The sequence below is a fragment of the Cucurbita pepo genome, chromosome 3 (assembly GCF_057944985.1).
Source record: "Cucurbita pepo subsp. pepo isolate OVF chromosome 3, ASM5794498v1, whole genome shotgun sequence".
In the NCBI taxonomy this organism is placed as follows: Eukaryota; Viridiplantae; Streptophyta; class Magnoliopsida; order Cucurbitales; family Cucurbitaceae; genus Cucurbita; species Cucurbita pepo.
Genome location: NC_141800.1, coordinates 14,939,105 through 14,955,449, shown reverse-complemented (window position 1 = coordinate 14,955,449; position 16,345 = coordinate 14,939,105). Strand labels below are relative to the sequence as shown.

Genomic DNA, 16,345 nt, shown 5'->3' with positions numbered 1-16,345 from the left:
TCGGGTAAGAAGATTTGAACCTCTAATCCTAAGAAAATAAGTAAATATACATATTACTCACGAAAAGAGTTCACTTTCATCTTCTTCTACGATAGATAAAGAATGGTGCCGATATTGAAGCAGCTTACTGATGATCGTTCGCTTACTTCTCTAAAGTCAACGATCCCACTTTTTTTTGTTATGATAAACGAGTGATGGACGGACTTTAAAATAAACCATTACGAAATTAAAAGGATTCCTCTATTTAACGAGCATCCTAATTTTCTTTGCATTTTTAACATTTAAAAAAGAAAAAAACAAAATTTTTTACCATTCTTAAAATATTTTAGTTATTTATTTCCAAATAAAATATAATCTTTTCCGAGTCTAACATTTAAAATATTTTATTTTTTAATGGTATATCTCATTTTATTTCTAAATTACTCGTTTTCAGTATCAATTTGAACAAAATTTAACTAGTTAATCTCGAGCTACAATATTGAAATATTATAAAGCTGAAAACCTCATAAATCATTTATTAAAAATAATTAACGGTGTTAATTCAAACTTGACCCAGACAATTAAGACATATATTTTCGACCACCGTGGTCGCAGATGTTATTGAACTAAACATTAAATAAATTAATAATGAGAATCGAAAAGCATAACACTAACATATATTTTAAGATATGATAAAATCGAAACGAAACAAACCCGAAACTTTTCAGATATTACGATTGATACTAAATCTATAATGATTCGATTTTAAGGAAGTTTGTCGAGCAATCGAATTAAAAAGGAAAGAAGAAATAATTGGACGGATATGTTTAGAATGTTCATTTTAGGACCTAAATATTTTGCCTTGTATGGCTTTATTCACTTCCTCCCTTTGAACAACAAATAAAATAAAAATAACCCTTTTCATTCCTTCTTGTTGCAGTCTTTTCTAGCAGATTCTCTTCTTCCTTACTATAAAAGAGATCCCTCTTCGACGTTCGTTATCATAGGATCGCTATAGTTATCGTTGCTTGACGTCTGTCTTCCTATACCGTATTACGACTCTGTAGAAATCTGCCATTTCTCCTGAAGCTTGAAGCTATTTTACTGAACTCGTTCGAAGGAGGCGTCCCTCTCTCGAAGTTGTGATTTTGTTCAAGAGTTGTCTTGTGCTCGTAAGTGCTCGTAAGTACGTATGTTACGATTCCGTTGAGAACAGATGAACAATGAAGATCATAGTTCCAAAATGCACTAATCCAATCTCTTCTGTTGCACTAATCTCCTTCATTTTATGCTCTTTATTTGTCTTCTTTGATTACTCTGCCTTGTATGAATCAAGAACAAAGGAAGCCACCTTCTTAACCAATGACTTCCCTAATTCCTCATTCATTTCTTCATCACCCAACCCCTGCATTGATCAAAAACCAACAGAAGAAGCCATTAAAGCTCTGATTTCGAGCTCCTCCATTGACCAAAAACCAATAAAAACTCATAACAGCTCCTCTTCCTTTACTCATCCAGCCAAAAGATCAAGAAAAAGAGCTGTTCATGGCAGAGGAAGAACCAGAAAAGCCAAAGCAGAGGACTCATCATGCCAAGGGAAATTCATTTACATTCATAATCTTCCCAAGAAATTCAATGAAGATTTGGTACAGAACTGCAAATTACCTCATATGAAATGGTCTGAAGTTTGCAAATTTGTGTGGCATAACGTGGGATTAGGCCCAGAAGTTCAGAACAATTCCCTGCAAGATTTGACTAACAAAGGCTGGTTTTACACCAGCCAATTCTCCTTGGAAGTCATTTTTCATCACAGAATGAAGCAATATAAGTGCTTAACAAAGGATTCCTCTAAAGCAGCAGCAATTTTTGTGCCATTCTATGCAGGCCTTGATGTTGGACCTTATCTATGGGGATTCAATATCTCTGTAAGGGACAAAGGGCCAATTGAATTGGCTAAATGGCTATCACAAAGACCAGAGTGGAAAGCCATGTGGGGCAGAGACCATTTCTTGATTGGTGGAAGAATCGCTTGGGATTACAGAAGACACGACGAAAATGACTCGGATTGGGGCTCAAAACTCATGTTCTTACCAGAACTCAACAACACGACGATGCTGACAATAGAAACAGCGTATTGGAACAATGATATAGCAATCCCATATCCCACTGATTTCCACCCTTCAAGGGACTCCCAAATCATAGACTGGCAGAGGAAGGTTACAACACAGAAAAGACCATTCCTTTTCTCCTTTGTCGGAGGAACAAGGCCAAAACAAGAAACCTCCATTAGAGGGGAGCTCATAAACCAGTGCAAAGCTTCAAAGAACTGCTTCTTTTTAGCCTGTATCTCTGGAGAGAATAAATGTAGTGACCCTGCTACAGTAATGAACACGTTTATGAGCTCTGTTTTCTGCTTGCAGCCACCAGGGGATTCCTTTACAAGAAGATCAATGTTTGATGCCATTTTAGCAGGGTGTATACCTGTTTTATTTCACCCAGGGACTGCTTATGGACAGTACAATTGGTACTTTCCAAAGGATCACCAGAGATACTCTGTTTTCATTCCTTCAAACAAGATCAAAGCAAAAGAGGTGAATGTTAGTGAGGTTTTGGAGAGAATTTCAAGCAAGAAAATCTTGGAGATGAGAGAAGAGGTGGTTAAAATGATTCCTAGGGTGATTTATGCAGACCCCAGATCGAGATTAGAGCGTTTTGAGGATGGTTTTGATGTTGCAGTTAAAAGGATTCTTGAGAGAGTGAAGAGGGTAAGGAAGGTGATTGAGGAAGGTAAAGATCCTAGCGTTGGTTTTTCTGATATCAACTTGAAAAAGTTTGAAATGGTTGGGTTTACATGAAACAGACATGGCAATTATGATATCAGTTCCTGATGTTTTGATATTATGATGCCTTTGGTTCAACTTTTCTGGTGTTCTATTGCTTGTTTGTGAGAGATTCTTGGTGGTATCTTTCTCAATTTGTCTTTGATTCTTGTATGAACTTAATCTAAAAGTATTTTAACCGTTCTTCGATGAATATGTGGGTTCGACTTGCATCCCTACTAGGTCACACCATTTTCTGATTGATTCCCAAGAATGTACCAAACTTTCTACTAATCCCAAGCTAAAACTCAATTGTCATAAACATTTCTCATGTTCGAGTACAGTACACACAAGACCATCGTCCCAGTGACAGTTGACAAATCATGGCGTTTTGGTCAACTTTCAGCTGAATAAAAGATGGTGGTAAACATTCTTTTTATTGAAAAACGATAACAGAACACACAGACAGCAGACTCTGAAAACACAATGACAAGCCCATACCATGCCAAGCAGCTTAGATAGAGGCTTTCCATGAAGAGAAGGGTGGTGTCTCAGAGTCCTTCCATGTCGCCAGGGAGCTTGAATATCGATCGCCTTTGACTGCATCAGCTGAAGCAAGGCCTTCGAGCTCGGCCAGTTCTTCAGGTGTGAGTTTAACGGATAAAGCTCCAATGTTCTGGTTGAGATTTTCAATCTTAGTTGTTCCGGGAATTGGACACACATCGTTCCCTTGGTGGTGAACCCAGGCCAGAGCCAGCTGCGATGAGGTGCACCCTTTTCTTTCTGCTATTGCGCTAACCTTCTCAAATACAGTTCTATTGTGCTCGAGATTTTCGCCTTGGAACCGTGGCAAATGCTATACAGCAAAAAGAAACAATAATAATGACAATTGAAACAGAATCTCAGTAACTTGAGCTTGGAAGTTAACCCGAAGAGCATGTTCCTGACATTTAAGCTTCAGCGTTCGATGTAAGGTGAAAAGGGAACAAACAAAATAGAAAGACTTTAGAAATCAATATCTACCGAGAATTCAAGTGACAAACCATTAAAACTTGATGTAATAGTTTGATAATCTTTAAAATTATATGATCTTAACTTATATTGCATAAACGATCCTAAAATTCGTTCAAATAAAATGAAAGTCAATTTACTATTTAGATGCAAACCTTCCGGAAATCATTATTTTGGAGACCTTCAACAAGCTTGGGCCCAGATGAGAAGAAACCTCGTCCAAGAGGGCTGTATGCCACAATTCCAATGCCAAGTTCCCTTTGACAATTGAAAGAATAATATTGAAGTCAACAATCAATCTAACAAAGGTGGATACTGGCATTAATAAATCCTCACCTGCAAGTAGGAATGATCTCTTCTTCAACATCTCTTGACCACAAAGACCACTCAAGCTGCACAGCTGTTATTGGATGAACAGCATGTGCCCTTCTGATTGTGGAAGCTGAAGCCTCAGATAGACCTATATATTTCAGTTTACCTTCTTCCACCAATTTCTTAAGTTCTCCAATCTTTCCATAGACAAAAGGGGGAAAACGTCATCATGAGAAGTTGAAAGACTGAAAAACTTCCTCAACTTGTAAAAATTGTTACACATTCAAACATAAATTGTACACAAATTTATGCTCATCAGTGCAATTAACAGCTCACTTAATGTAACAGCTCAAGCCCACCGCTAGTCGATATTATCCTTTTTGGGCTTTCCCCCTCCGAGGTTCCTCTCAAGATTTTAAAATGTGTCTGCTAGGGAGAGGTTTCCACACCCTTCTAAGGAATGTTTCGTTCCCCTCTCCAACCGATGTGGGATCTTACACTTAAGTTGTTTAAAACTTAACTAACCAGAACTAACTAGAACAGCTTAGTTAGAGTACATCCCCTCAAATGAATAACCAGATGATGACGTGAGTTAGGACATTGATATAAGAAATTCAGTTCCACATTGCGCTGTTCGGTGTATCAGCTGCTTGATGTGCAGTAGAGATGAATGTGAAAAGAACATCCTTCCTCACAGTTTGCTCGTAAATAAATGAAAATCAATTTGGACGTGTTATCAAGAAGCAATGTCCGGATATTGTAATGATTCAAGAAATTAAATTGAAAACGTTGGAAAGGAAAACCCTAAGATCTCTTTGCAGTTGGGTTGACATTGGTTGGGAAGAAAGAGAAGGCCTTCGAAAGATCAGAGGTTTTATCCATTATCAATTAATATTACCTCTGGAGATGGGAAGGAGTGTTTGATCTCCTTCAAATTCGAGATAGAAATGTAGGGCAAATGTGGGGTTTCATTTCCAAATCAAGATATAGAAGTCAAAGTACTTTCACCTAACATTAGGTCCCAGTCCCCTACTGAAAAATATGCCAAAACGCAGTATATAATAGAAAGCGAGCAAAATCAATTCAAATCCAGAGGAACTAGTTATACTCCACTCACACCAACACGATTCATCATACAAATCCAAACAACATAGCAGCAACAGAGTAGAAGGAAGAAGCAACAAACCGTGACTTCAATGGGAACCCTCGTGTCAATCCGATGCTGGTAATAGAGATCGATGCAATCGACATCGAGGCGCTTCAAACTGGCCTCGCAAGCGGCTCTTACATAGGCCGGATCTCCGCGTATCTCCCTCTTGCCATCAGCAAAACTAATACCGAATTTGGTGGCCAATTCAACCTTATCTCTGACGCCGCCCTTGAGAGCCTTTCCAACGAGGATTTCGTTGGTGAATGGGCCATAGACGTCGGAAGTATCGAGGTGAGTGATGCCGCGTTCGACGGCATGGTGGATTAAAGCAATCATGTCGGAATCAGGCTTGGGGGGGCCGTAGAAGGCGGACATGCCCATGCAGCCGAGGCCCTGTGCGGACACTTCGAGGCCTTGAGATCCGAGCTTGATTCTAGGAACTTGAGAAGCCATTTTTGTGCGGATGAATGAGGTCGCCGGAGGGAAGAGAAGTGGTCGGAGGTGAGGGAGCAGAACATAAATGGCTGAGTTTGAGCCACACTTATAGCAGTGGGGGTTGGTGGTTGATGCTTCGATGGTGCAGTCGCGTTTTGCCTTTTCCTGCCGGCCATCAAATTTAAAATATCAAAGCCGACCCAAATAAGAAGCTTCTAATTTTAGGGAAATATTATAAAAAGAAATAAAATTACAAAATATATATTTAAACTAAAAAAATAAATATTCATATTTTTTAAATAAGTTAAAACATTTATTATATGCATATAATTACATTCATGCCTTTTTTTTAATTATTAATCTTAATTTAATGACACATTAAATCATAAAAAATACTCTTATGTTTCATATATATATATATATATATATATTTTTTTTTTTTTAATTTTCAAAAATTCCCAATAATTAATAATTTATTTTAAAAATATCCTTTTAACATTATTTTTAAAAATTTATGGGTATTTTTGAAACAGTGTACTAATGTAGTTGTAACGGGCATAAGCCCACTTGTACCAAATATTGTCTTTCCCTCCAGATTTTTAAAACTTGTCTCCTACGGATAAGTTTCCATATTTTTATAAAGAATGTTTTTTTCTTTGTGACTTCATAGCCACCGACTTCGAGATCCAACATTCTGACTATATAATGAAGCTTATTATACGGCTCGTTTAGTAGCTAAAAAGTTTTCATTCCAAATGTACTAATTATAAAGAAACTTTTAGTCGGGTCGTTAAACTCATTAGTATTACGTGTTTAGCCGTATAAACACGTCTAATAAACCAAATCATACGCATATTTCTTACTCCAATAATACAATTCTCTAAATACTTTTACAAATCTTTCGTTTTCAAGTGTTTCCTTATCTTCCACTCTAAATATCGCTACTTACCCGTCACTCGGTCCCCAAACAAGACCAGCTAGTTGACTCGAATCGTAATTAAAAAACCGACCCAAAAAGTAAATTCATTTCAAGTTGTGATCGGTCTTTTAAACAATAAAAATAATTTTTAAAAAAATGGAAGATTTTGTCATGTTTTGTAGATGGGGCCAAATAAAAAGAAGGGGGGTAGGGAAAGCAGAGGAAAAGAAGCAAAAATGGCGGATTGGGGTCCGGTGGTTGTAGCCGTGGTTCTGTTCATTCTGCTATCTCCAGGGCTGGTGGTTCAGGTCCATGGCGCTGAAAAGTTCATTGAGTTCGGAAATTTTGAAACCAGCGCCACCTCCATTTTCCTTCACTCCCTCATCTTCTTCGCCCTCTTCTGCCTCTTCACCCTCGTCCTCCACCTCCATATCTACATCTGATAGGGCTTCCTTTTCACCCTCTTTTCAGGTTTTGATTCTCATTTTCTGTCGTTACCCGTCTTTTCGATCTAAGTTCGTGTGGATTCTCTTTTCGTTTCATTTTAAAATGACTGTGTTGATGAAGATGTTGTCGTTTTAATGTATGTATCGTTGGTTTTTCTCACTGTTGCTCGTGGTGGGATTATGTTTGTTTGCGTTATGATACTGTCTTTTCAACGTTCTCGATCCTCTCGATACTTCGTTTTAGGGGTGTATATGGGTTGGATTGAGATGGAGAAATCTATTTCAGTTGGTTGGGTACTTGACCCGAGCAACCCGTATTGAGTTGGGTTGGCTGGGTTGGTTGGGTTGGGTTGGTGACCTGAACCACTCGAATAGAGTTCAGACTCCAACCCTTCGTGATTGGGTTGGGTTATCATACTATTTTTTATTATTATTATTATTTTATTTTAAAAAATTCTATCTAGTTATACTTATATTAATAACTAAAATCTCATAAAATTCAAATATCAAATATTTATGGGTCACAACGCATCACTAACATGTCAAACATTCTTAATATTCATAATAATTTTAAAAGTAGTATAGGATTGTAACTCTATTTTCGGGTTGACCCGACCAAAAAAAGGTTAACCCGCGACCCGAATTTTTCAATTTTTCAAAAATTCAACCTAACCCAACTCGAAAAAGATCTAACACAACCAAACGTTTATGGTTTGAGTTAGGTAGTCTGGATTGGTCACGTTATTAGGTCATATGAACGCTTCTACTTTGGTCCTCTCTCGTGGGCAGTTTCTTTCATTCCAATTTTTTTAAATTTATTTTAATTTAATTGTTCAATAATTGAGTGAAAGATAATAAAATTAGGTCAAAGGATAGACATAGACCAAGTTATTCATTTATCAAATTAATTATTTAAAGTATTGCAGGTGGGTAGATTTTTATGCTATTTAATTGGTATTTCTAGCAATAATTTAATGAAATTAATTGTTTTTTCTTTCAATAAATAAATGTGAAAATGAAATTTGATAATTTTAATATTAAAATAAATAATGTAAACCTAAAACTTATTATATTCTAAAAACCAAAAAATTATTATTTTTGCTAATGTCTCATTCATTTAATTTAATTATATTAAAATTTTAGATATTTAATTTTTAAAGTACATAAATGATGTAATGCAATTTGTCATTATTTATTTTAATTATAAAGTGGGGGATTTAATTTAACCCATTATGTTTTTATGGTCAACGTAATTTTATAAATTTTCACAATATATTGATATATTGACAGCCTGACGGGTAAATTGTGTTAATGTTACTTTTGACTAGGAAATGTTGAATTCTTTAAAAATATTCTAGGTATTTTTGAAATACTATTAAAAGTTCAAAGGTATTTTTGAAACAAGATGTTTCATCCAACAACAGTATAAGAATTTTTTAGAAATTTATGAGTATTATTAAAACTTCTTCAAGTTTAGAGTTATTTTTATTAATTTAACCATAAACAAAACTTTCAAATTAAAATTTTAAAACCATAATCAACACAATTTTGTATTCGGTCTTAATTGAATTTAGTGTTATTCGACTCGTCTAATGGCTAAAAAGGGTCGTTCCAAAATGAATGGAGTTTTAGCAATTACTTCCCTAACCAAAAATTACTATTACCTACAAATTTTATAAAGAAAATGTGTTACTATTATCTTAAAAATGACTAATGTACAAGGATAGTAGACGGGTACATGAATAAACCGAGACCACATTCGAATGATTAAGAAAGGGTCAAAAGAATTGAAAGTCGTTATCCACCTTCATTTATTTGTTTGGAATAATTCTATGTTGGGTGTTCTCATGGAAAATTCCCTAGAATCCATGTGAATGAAGATAAAGGGACTGATAGTTTTTACTTTTAAAAGCGAAGAATGAGTAGCGTGACCATGTTGCAAAAGATGTAGGTATGTCATCGAGGAATGAGTACCGTAACCATGTCACAAGAGATATAGGTATGTCAACAATAAATGAGTAACGTGACCGTGTCGCGAGGGACGTAGATATGTCAAAGGAGGTGCCAAATTTGAATTTTAAATCCTTGTCTAAATTCACTTTTTTGACTTTTTAGTTTATGACTTTTTGATTTCTTATGTGTCGTAGTCAACATTCCCATTGACAGACCAACTAATATCGAATTCTTTTGATTATTGAGCTCTTTAATTTGTAATTATTACTCAACATAAAATATTAAAAATAAATGAACAAATTACATAAAAGTATAAAATAAATGAACCAACTTCTATTCATTTTAATTATAAACTTCCAATTTCATTAAATTACATTTAAATTTAAATAAATATTATAATCATAATCTTAAATTTTAAAAACCGTTCGCAATTTTAAATTTTCATGTAAAATTTTAATTTATTGAAATAAAAGAGTTTATGAATTATTTTACGCTAAATTAGTAAGGAATTATATTAAATATGAATAAAAAAAACAAAGAAGGAATGAGTGACAACAAACCATTCGAGAGTCACCACGTGTCAAAGAGCAATTGGAGGACGTTCCACTAGGAAAACGATACGACTCTGTTGCCGGAGGAAATGGAGAAGAGAGGGAGGAAAGCAGAAAATAAAATTGGTAAAGAAAACCAGAGGATGGCGGAAGCCGCGGCGGAGGAGATGGAGCTCATCAGCTTTGCGATTCGAAGGTTGATGGAAGAGAACACTAACAGAACCGCCTCTCACCGGAGCTACGGCGGCGACGATCTGCAATTCCTTTCCCGATTACTCTCTCAGGTTAACAGTTCATCAATTCTACTCTCTCTCTCTCTCTCTCTCTCTGGTCTCTGTGATTAGATCAGTTTGTTTCAGAAGAACACAGAAACCGACATATATAACAAAATATTTTAATCGGCCTTCTTCACTACCATGAACAGGTGGAATCAACCAGAGAACCGGGGCGGCGCAAGCACTCCCAACAGGATGATAAAATAATTCAGAAAAACGTAACAGAGAAGGAGATAATGAAAGAGATAAAAGAAGTGAAGAGGCAGAATTTCATAACTCACTGCCTTGTTTCCGCCATGGTTGTCCTCACCGTTGCTTGGCAAGTTTCTGAGGTGTCCTTTATTATGAAGCTCAGAGATGGGCTGAGTAACCCATTCAAGTCCCTGGCTAGAATTCTGAAAAGAAACACAACTTCAGCAATACAACATAAGATTGAAGCTACTGAATTGCCTGCCTTACCTCATGTGAACCTACCAGATTTTCACTTGAATGACCACAAAATCCAGTAGTAGCATCATCAAGATCCCAAGTTGTTTGAAATTTTTCAGGCATTATAACAATGTCTGTAATTTTTGGTCATTCATATTTCAATTTTTATGCTGTAGAAGTTCAAAGTTGCGATTTTTACGACGGGTATAATAGCATATAGTAGTATGAGCAAATCACTTGAATTTGAAGAAAGCATCTATTTCATCAATACTCAATGACAATCAAGAAATTCGACTTTGCATAGGCACACATTGAAGCATAAGCACAATAAAATATAATCCAAGTTCCAATTTGAAATGTCCAAAAAACTGAAAGGTGATAAACAAACTGGTTGAATGACCTGACATCTCAGGCCTCCCAATACCACAGTTTACTCTCAACTTCAGGCATAGTTCAATCGGAATATGTCGTTCAGCACATAGAAGCTTCCCTGTGGAGTTGGCATCAAATGGAACATCTGAAAGCACGGAGTAAAGTACTTTAGAACTCACAACTGTACAGCCTATAGAACAAATTCTCAAGTAACTAAAAGTAATTTGATCCACAACAAGAAAGGAAATTGTCCACAAAGTAATTCAATCTTCAAATTTAGCAATGAGTTCACTCAATTCTTCCAAGAACGTTTTAACATAATTGAATTTGATTCATAATAATACAAACAAGAAAATCGAAATGCCTATGCATCACATTTTCAATGGCTATTAACATTAGAAAACTATTTTGTATTTCACTACACACAATACATTTTCACTAATATGGTTATTCCAAGAATATAAAATATAACATCATATGTACCATCATTCCATATTTTGTTTTAACAATACAGTTGTGATTCATCATTCTAAAATAAATTCCATTCCATGTGGAATTTGAAAATGGATTCGAGTTAGAAAAAGTAAATGAAGAACATACAAAAACATTATTCTTGCATTCCCACAAAAATGATATATGATATATCTAAATGTACAAAATTCTCAATGAGATTACAGATAACGATCACAGATTATTACTTCACAGATATCATCACAATAAGCCAAGGAAATTGTAACAAGCATATACATTTGGGTTCAAACATAACAGCAGGATGAACTTTCTTAGCACCTCAGAAGACCCCGTAAATAAAACAGCAACCATGAACTTAAAACAAGTTAGCAGTTTAGCACTATTTTAGAGTTAAATAATCAAGCATCTTTTTCCTATTTAGCTCATGCTTGTAAACCAGAAAGCTGGCCAATTGAACTTGTTCCGTGATATTTCTTTTCAGAAATAAGAACCCAATGGAAAAATATAAATAATCTCAGACATGCTGAAGCCGCCAAATACCAAATACATTGAAAAGAAGAAAACAAGCATATCAGTATCTCAAGCTTGATCTACATTCTCACTATCCCTCTATACCAAATAGAATTCCGATGAAAACCCCTAGATCTACACGTACAAAGGCAACGCAAATTAAACAAGGCCTAACGATAATTCAAGTGCTCGAACGCATAAATTAGAGAATCAAAACACCATTTCAGTCAAAGCAGTCCAACTAAATAACACTGATCGATCGGCTAACTCCAAGAGAACACTAGATCCAACCAAGATCAATCCATAAATCCAACATCAGGCTAACAAACTGAAACAAATCAAGCAACATCTTCATTAAAAAAAAACGCAATACCTGACTGAATTTGAGAGCATGTTGTTCACCAGCGAGTTGAAGATTGCCGCTGACGAAGACGAGCATGCCACCAGTGGGGCCGGAAGGCTGGCAATCGACAGTGCTAACGGAGTGCTGACACTGCTGGAAGGGGAGGCTAGTAAGCTTGGCGACAATATTCGGCGAGCCTTGGATCTTCTGACCTTCAAACGTCAACATAGAAGTGTCCTGGTAGAGATTAGCAAGACCAGCTCGATTGGCGTCAAAGGTAGAGTAATAATGATCGACGAATGCCTTAGCCACCGCGTCGGGATCCATTCCGATAAAGTTGAAATCCGCCGCTGGGAAAGAGATAACAAAAACCCACTTTCTTCCGCCCCGCTTGGGAACGACGCCGAGTTTCGCAGAGAAGGAAATGGAGACGACAGCGTTAGCCGAGGGTTCGCAAAAGGGGAAGGGTTAATTGGGTATTTATAGTATCGACAAATATAGAGGGGTAAAATCGTCCGATTTGGGGATTTTTTTAAAGGATTTATTTTTATTTATATAATTCGCGTAAATCTAACGCCACCACTTTTGAAGGACAAAGCCCTTTGGAATATTATAAATATTTGAACTTTCTTCACTTTTCAAACGTTACAATGTATTTGAGAATCTAATTAATAATGCTCGACCTCGATCTATCGAAAACTATCTATCGGGTTGTATTTCTAAAGGAAATATTGACCGGGAATATATTACTTTTCTCACGAGAACGAGACTTTGAAGGGAATGGACTGAACAAGAGAGTTTTTTCCTATGAACTGAACGAGGACGGGACTGAGAATATGATCATCGTCTTTGTTCCCACCTTGTTTACATATATGGATAGCTACATTTAGGACACGTTTCATTGATTTTCGTCATCTATTTACAATTATAATCTTCAGTGGCCAATTCCGTCATATTCATTGACCTATCGTATATCAATTTCATACATATTAACCCTACAAACATAAACGTTCGAATGAACATAAAGAAAAATTTATTATGTTTACGAAAAAAAAATTATAATAAAATTTACACGGTTGAAAAATGATCAATAAGAAGCGTAAATTTGCATGCGACTCAAAATATACTCGAAGTTATCAGCGGATTTGAGAATGGGATGAGAGTGGATGCCTTCATAAGTTGTGACCACCACCCCTTCATCTCTAGTTAGCCTTTGCACTTGCTTCTTCACTTTGCACCCTTGGTGTGTACATCTGTAGTAGCTTCTGCAATTTTATTCAGAGTTTAGTCGACCGATGGGTGTATACTCGATCCAAAAACTCAAAAAAAAACCGATGAACCCAACCTAGACGACTAACTTTAACCTTCCACTTTAGGGTTTTTTTTTCTCAGTGCCGCCACTCCAATGTTGTCAAGCCTGCACCACTGCACTACCATTACGTGTGTCACACTCAAACGCACACCACGCACCCACTCTCACTCTTGTCGCATGCCTAACTAACTCGTTAGAATAACTAGTCTAAACCTTTTTTTTAACCTGATAGCTCGACCCAATTCAACCCAATCCAATCCAAACACAGAGGATTACTAACCTAACTAATTCAAAAAAAATTTAACCTGTTCTCGATCTTGTTCATTCGCACGCTGCTCGTCGCTCAGCGTCAACACACCGCTTGAGATCCCGCATTGGTGAGAGAGGATAATGAAACATTCTTTATAAAAGTGTGGAAATTTCTCCCTAGCATACATGTTTTAGGAAAGTTTGAAAGGAAAAGTTCAAAAAGGGCAATATCTGTCGGTGGTGGGCGTGGATTTTCGCACCCACTCTCACTCTTAGTCGCATGCCCAACCAACCCATTAGAATAACTAGTCTAAACTTTGTTTTTTTAACTTGATAGTTCGACCCGACTCGACCCAACCCAATCACAGAGGATTACTAACCTAACTAATTCAAAATTTTAAGTTAGCCCAACTCAACTCGTGTATACACTTAGTTTTTACGTCGCACCCACTCTCACTCTTAATCGGGTTCGATGTTGAGTTCTAAAATTAAAAAAATAATAATAATAAATACCTTGGGAATTTGTTGTTCTTCACAGCCTTCTGTCCATACTTTCTCCATTTATAACCATCATCAAGAATATCAACTTGACTTCTTGTTTGAAAAGAGAATCTCCGGCTCAACGTCTTCTTTTTCTGTTCATAACCTCCCCGTCCGGCCGCCGGCACACCCACCTTCTTCTCCGACAAATCTACTCTATCCGACAACAGAGGAACCCCGCCGGAGACTCCTCCATGGATTCCGGCGAGCTCGGAAGCTCGAGAAATCAGCATTTGCTGCAGAGAGAGGGAGGTTGAAGAAGATGGAGTCGTCAGAAAATTTGGGAAATTTTCCATCATTTTCAACAACACTTTGAAGTTTCAATGTTGGTGAACGGCGGGTAAGAACATCATATCATTTATAAAGACAACCCCATTATTTTTGTTTTTCATTTTTTTAAATTTTATTATATATTATTTATTTATTTATTTATTTATTATGAATTACGCAATATTTACGTAGCCAATGACATCTTTTTAGTGAAAAATGTGAAATATTTTTTATTAAGAATAAGTTTGAGCTTTACAACTTTATCTTAAAAATATTCTTAATTTTAAAAATTCAGTAATATCCTTAAACATATTTTAAAATTACCCTAAATTTTAAAAAATATTTAAAAAATATTAAGTTTTTAAAAATAATACCTTTAAACACTTTTAAAAATTTCAAAAATACTTTTTAAAAATTAAAAAAAAAAAAAATACTCTCACGGTTATTATCATAATCATACGACTTGATTGACCAAGGTCTCTACGAGTCGGTTAAGGTCGAGCTAGATGACCCTAGTTCACAACATGTCTTAAGTCAGTGAGCCACTTTAAAAAGAAAATGGATAATTTAATTTGTAATATTATTTATTTTTAAATACTTTTTAAATATTGAAAGCATGATTTATTAGTTCCAAATCTATCATATTTTCTTTGAGGCCAAAGACTTTTATAAAGATGCATATTTTCAAAGTTTAGCACTTTACCCTAATTTTAAAAACTTTAAATCAAATCAAAAATATATATTTTTTAATTATTAAAAGCGAAAAATAACTCGGTCATAATAATAATTTTAATAAGGTTTGTTAATAATAAAATCTTAGTCAAATTGGAAGAAAAAAAATTTAATAATTTTGTTTTATCCTTAAAATCAAGAAACTTATTTTTGTTTATTTCAATTGTTCTAGAAAAAAAGTATTAGACAAGTTTTGAATTTTTCTACAAATCTTTTAAATATTTATTTCATTTTATTAAAAAAAAAATTAATAATAAAAATATTAGATACATTGTCTATCTGTCACAATTATTTTATTTAAGCATTAATTAAATATAAGGCAAATATAAATTTTGTAATGTTAAAATTTTTGAAAGGATTCAATATTATAATTGAAGCGGTTTGAAAATAAATCAATATTATAATTTTATAATGGGTTGGTTTTGACTAAAAATTAAATAATTACTATAAAAAAATTGGTATTACGTATTTTTTAATTAAATTAAATTATTATCATAATTTTAACTAATTAAATTTCCATTTATTTAATAATCTATCCTAATAATTATTCTTAAATAAATGATTTTAATTAATAAAATAACTAAATCATTCAAAAATCATATATATTTATTTTAAATGAGATATGTTGGAGGATGGAAGTCCCACCTCGGCTAATTTAGGGAATAATCATGGGTTTATAAATGAGGAATACTAACTCTATTGGCATAGAGCATTTTGGGAAAGCCATGAGAACTTATGTTCAAATTAGATAATATCATATCATTGTGGAGAGTCGTATTCGTCTAAGAAGATAAACTTATGTATAAGATAATTTTAAAAAGTTATAGTTTATGTAACCGCTCAAACCCACAACCCTTAGATATTGTCATCAGAGACTAGGGGCGTTACAGATGGTATCAAACCTAGACACCAGACCGTTTGCTAGATGCTGGGTCTCAAGGGGGGACGGATTGTGAGAAACTAGGGGTGTTACAGATGGTATCAAACCTAGACACCAGACCGTTTGCTAGATGTTGGGTCTCAAGGGGGACGGATTGTGAAAACCCACATTAATAAAACATTTTTTTATGAAGGACTTAGACATTTATTATTACTTTATAATTTTCAATAATGGTGTGAAATGATTATTGGGTGGAAAATAAAGATGTGTGTGAATGGACGAAAATGTTATTCGAAAAAAATGAAAAGAAAAATAAAAACATGGGCAAATTGGTCAAATAAAAAAAAAGATTAAATGAATTTGGGTGTGAATAAAAGTAATTTTAAT

The 16,345-nt window shown here is 35.0% G+C and overlaps 5 protein-coding genes and 1 pseudogene across 5 annotated transcripts; 3 read left to right on the top strand and 3 right to left on the bottom strand.

Annotated features, from left to right (window-relative positions):
• The first annotated feature begins 916 nt into the window (after positions 1-916).
• LOC111789620 (putative xyloglucan galactosyltransferase GT12 pseudogene) lies at positions 917-2,875 on the top strand (annotated as a pseudogene).
• A 207-nt stretch (positions 2,876-3,082) lies between these two features.
• LOC111789624 (putative aldo-keto reductase 2) lies at positions 3,083-5,874 on the bottom strand. Its single transcript, XM_023670257.2, has 4 exons — positions 5,308-5,874; positions 4,146-4,318; positions 3,965-4,067; positions 3,083-3,654 (listed from the first exon to the last, which is right to left on the bottom strand). Exons 1-4 carry the CDS (start codon positions 5,722-5,724, stop codon positions 3,313-3,315), a joined length of 1,035 nt encoding a protein of 344 aa, XP_023526025.2. The 5' UTR covers positions 5,725-5,874; the 3' UTR covers positions 3,083-3,312.
• Positions 5,875-6,794: 920 nt separating this feature from the next.
• LOC147793290 (uncharacterized) lies at positions 6,795-7,160 on the top strand. The gene has a single exon (XM_087122268.1). The coding sequence runs from the start codon at positions 6,808-6,810 to the stop codon at positions 7,066-7,068; it is 261 nt and encodes an 86-aa protein (XP_086978394.1). The 5' UTR covers positions 6,795-6,807; the 3' UTR covers positions 7,069-7,160.
• A 2,558-nt stretch (positions 7,161-9,718) lies between these two features.
• LOC111789626 (uncharacterized) lies at positions 9,719-10,477 on the top strand. The gene is made up of 2 exons (XM_023670259.2): positions 9,719-9,859; positions 10,000-10,477. The coding sequence occupies exons 1-2, from the start codon at positions 9,719-9,721 to the stop codon at positions 10,357-10,359; spliced, it is 501 nt and encodes a 166-aa protein (XP_023526027.2). The 3' UTR covers positions 10,360-10,477.
• Positions 10,478-10,516: 39 nt separating this feature from the next.
• Positions 10,517-12,446, bottom strand: LOC111789629 (nuclear transport factor 2B). The gene is made up of 2 exons (XM_023670261.2): positions 12,006-12,446; positions 10,517-10,796 (listed from the first exon to the last, which is right to left on the bottom strand). Exons 1-2 carry the CDS (start codon positions 12,300-12,302, stop codon positions 10,722-10,724), a joined length of 372 nt encoding a protein of 123 aa, XP_023526029.1. The 5' UTR covers positions 12,303-12,446; the 3' UTR covers positions 10,517-10,721.
• A 613-nt stretch (positions 12,447-13,059) lies between these two features.
• On the bottom strand, positions 13,060-14,391 carry LOC147793289 (putative WRKY transcription factor 75). Its single transcript, XM_087122679.1, has 2 exons — positions 14,050-14,391; positions 13,060-13,240 (listed from the first exon to the last, which is right to left on the bottom strand). Exons 1-2 carry the CDS (start codon positions 14,373-14,375, stop codon positions 13,063-13,065), a joined length of 504 nt encoding a protein of 167 aa, XP_086978805.1. The 5' UTR covers positions 14,376-14,391; the 3' UTR covers positions 13,060-13,062.
• Between the last annotated feature and the right edge of the window lie 1,954 nt (positions 14,392-16,345).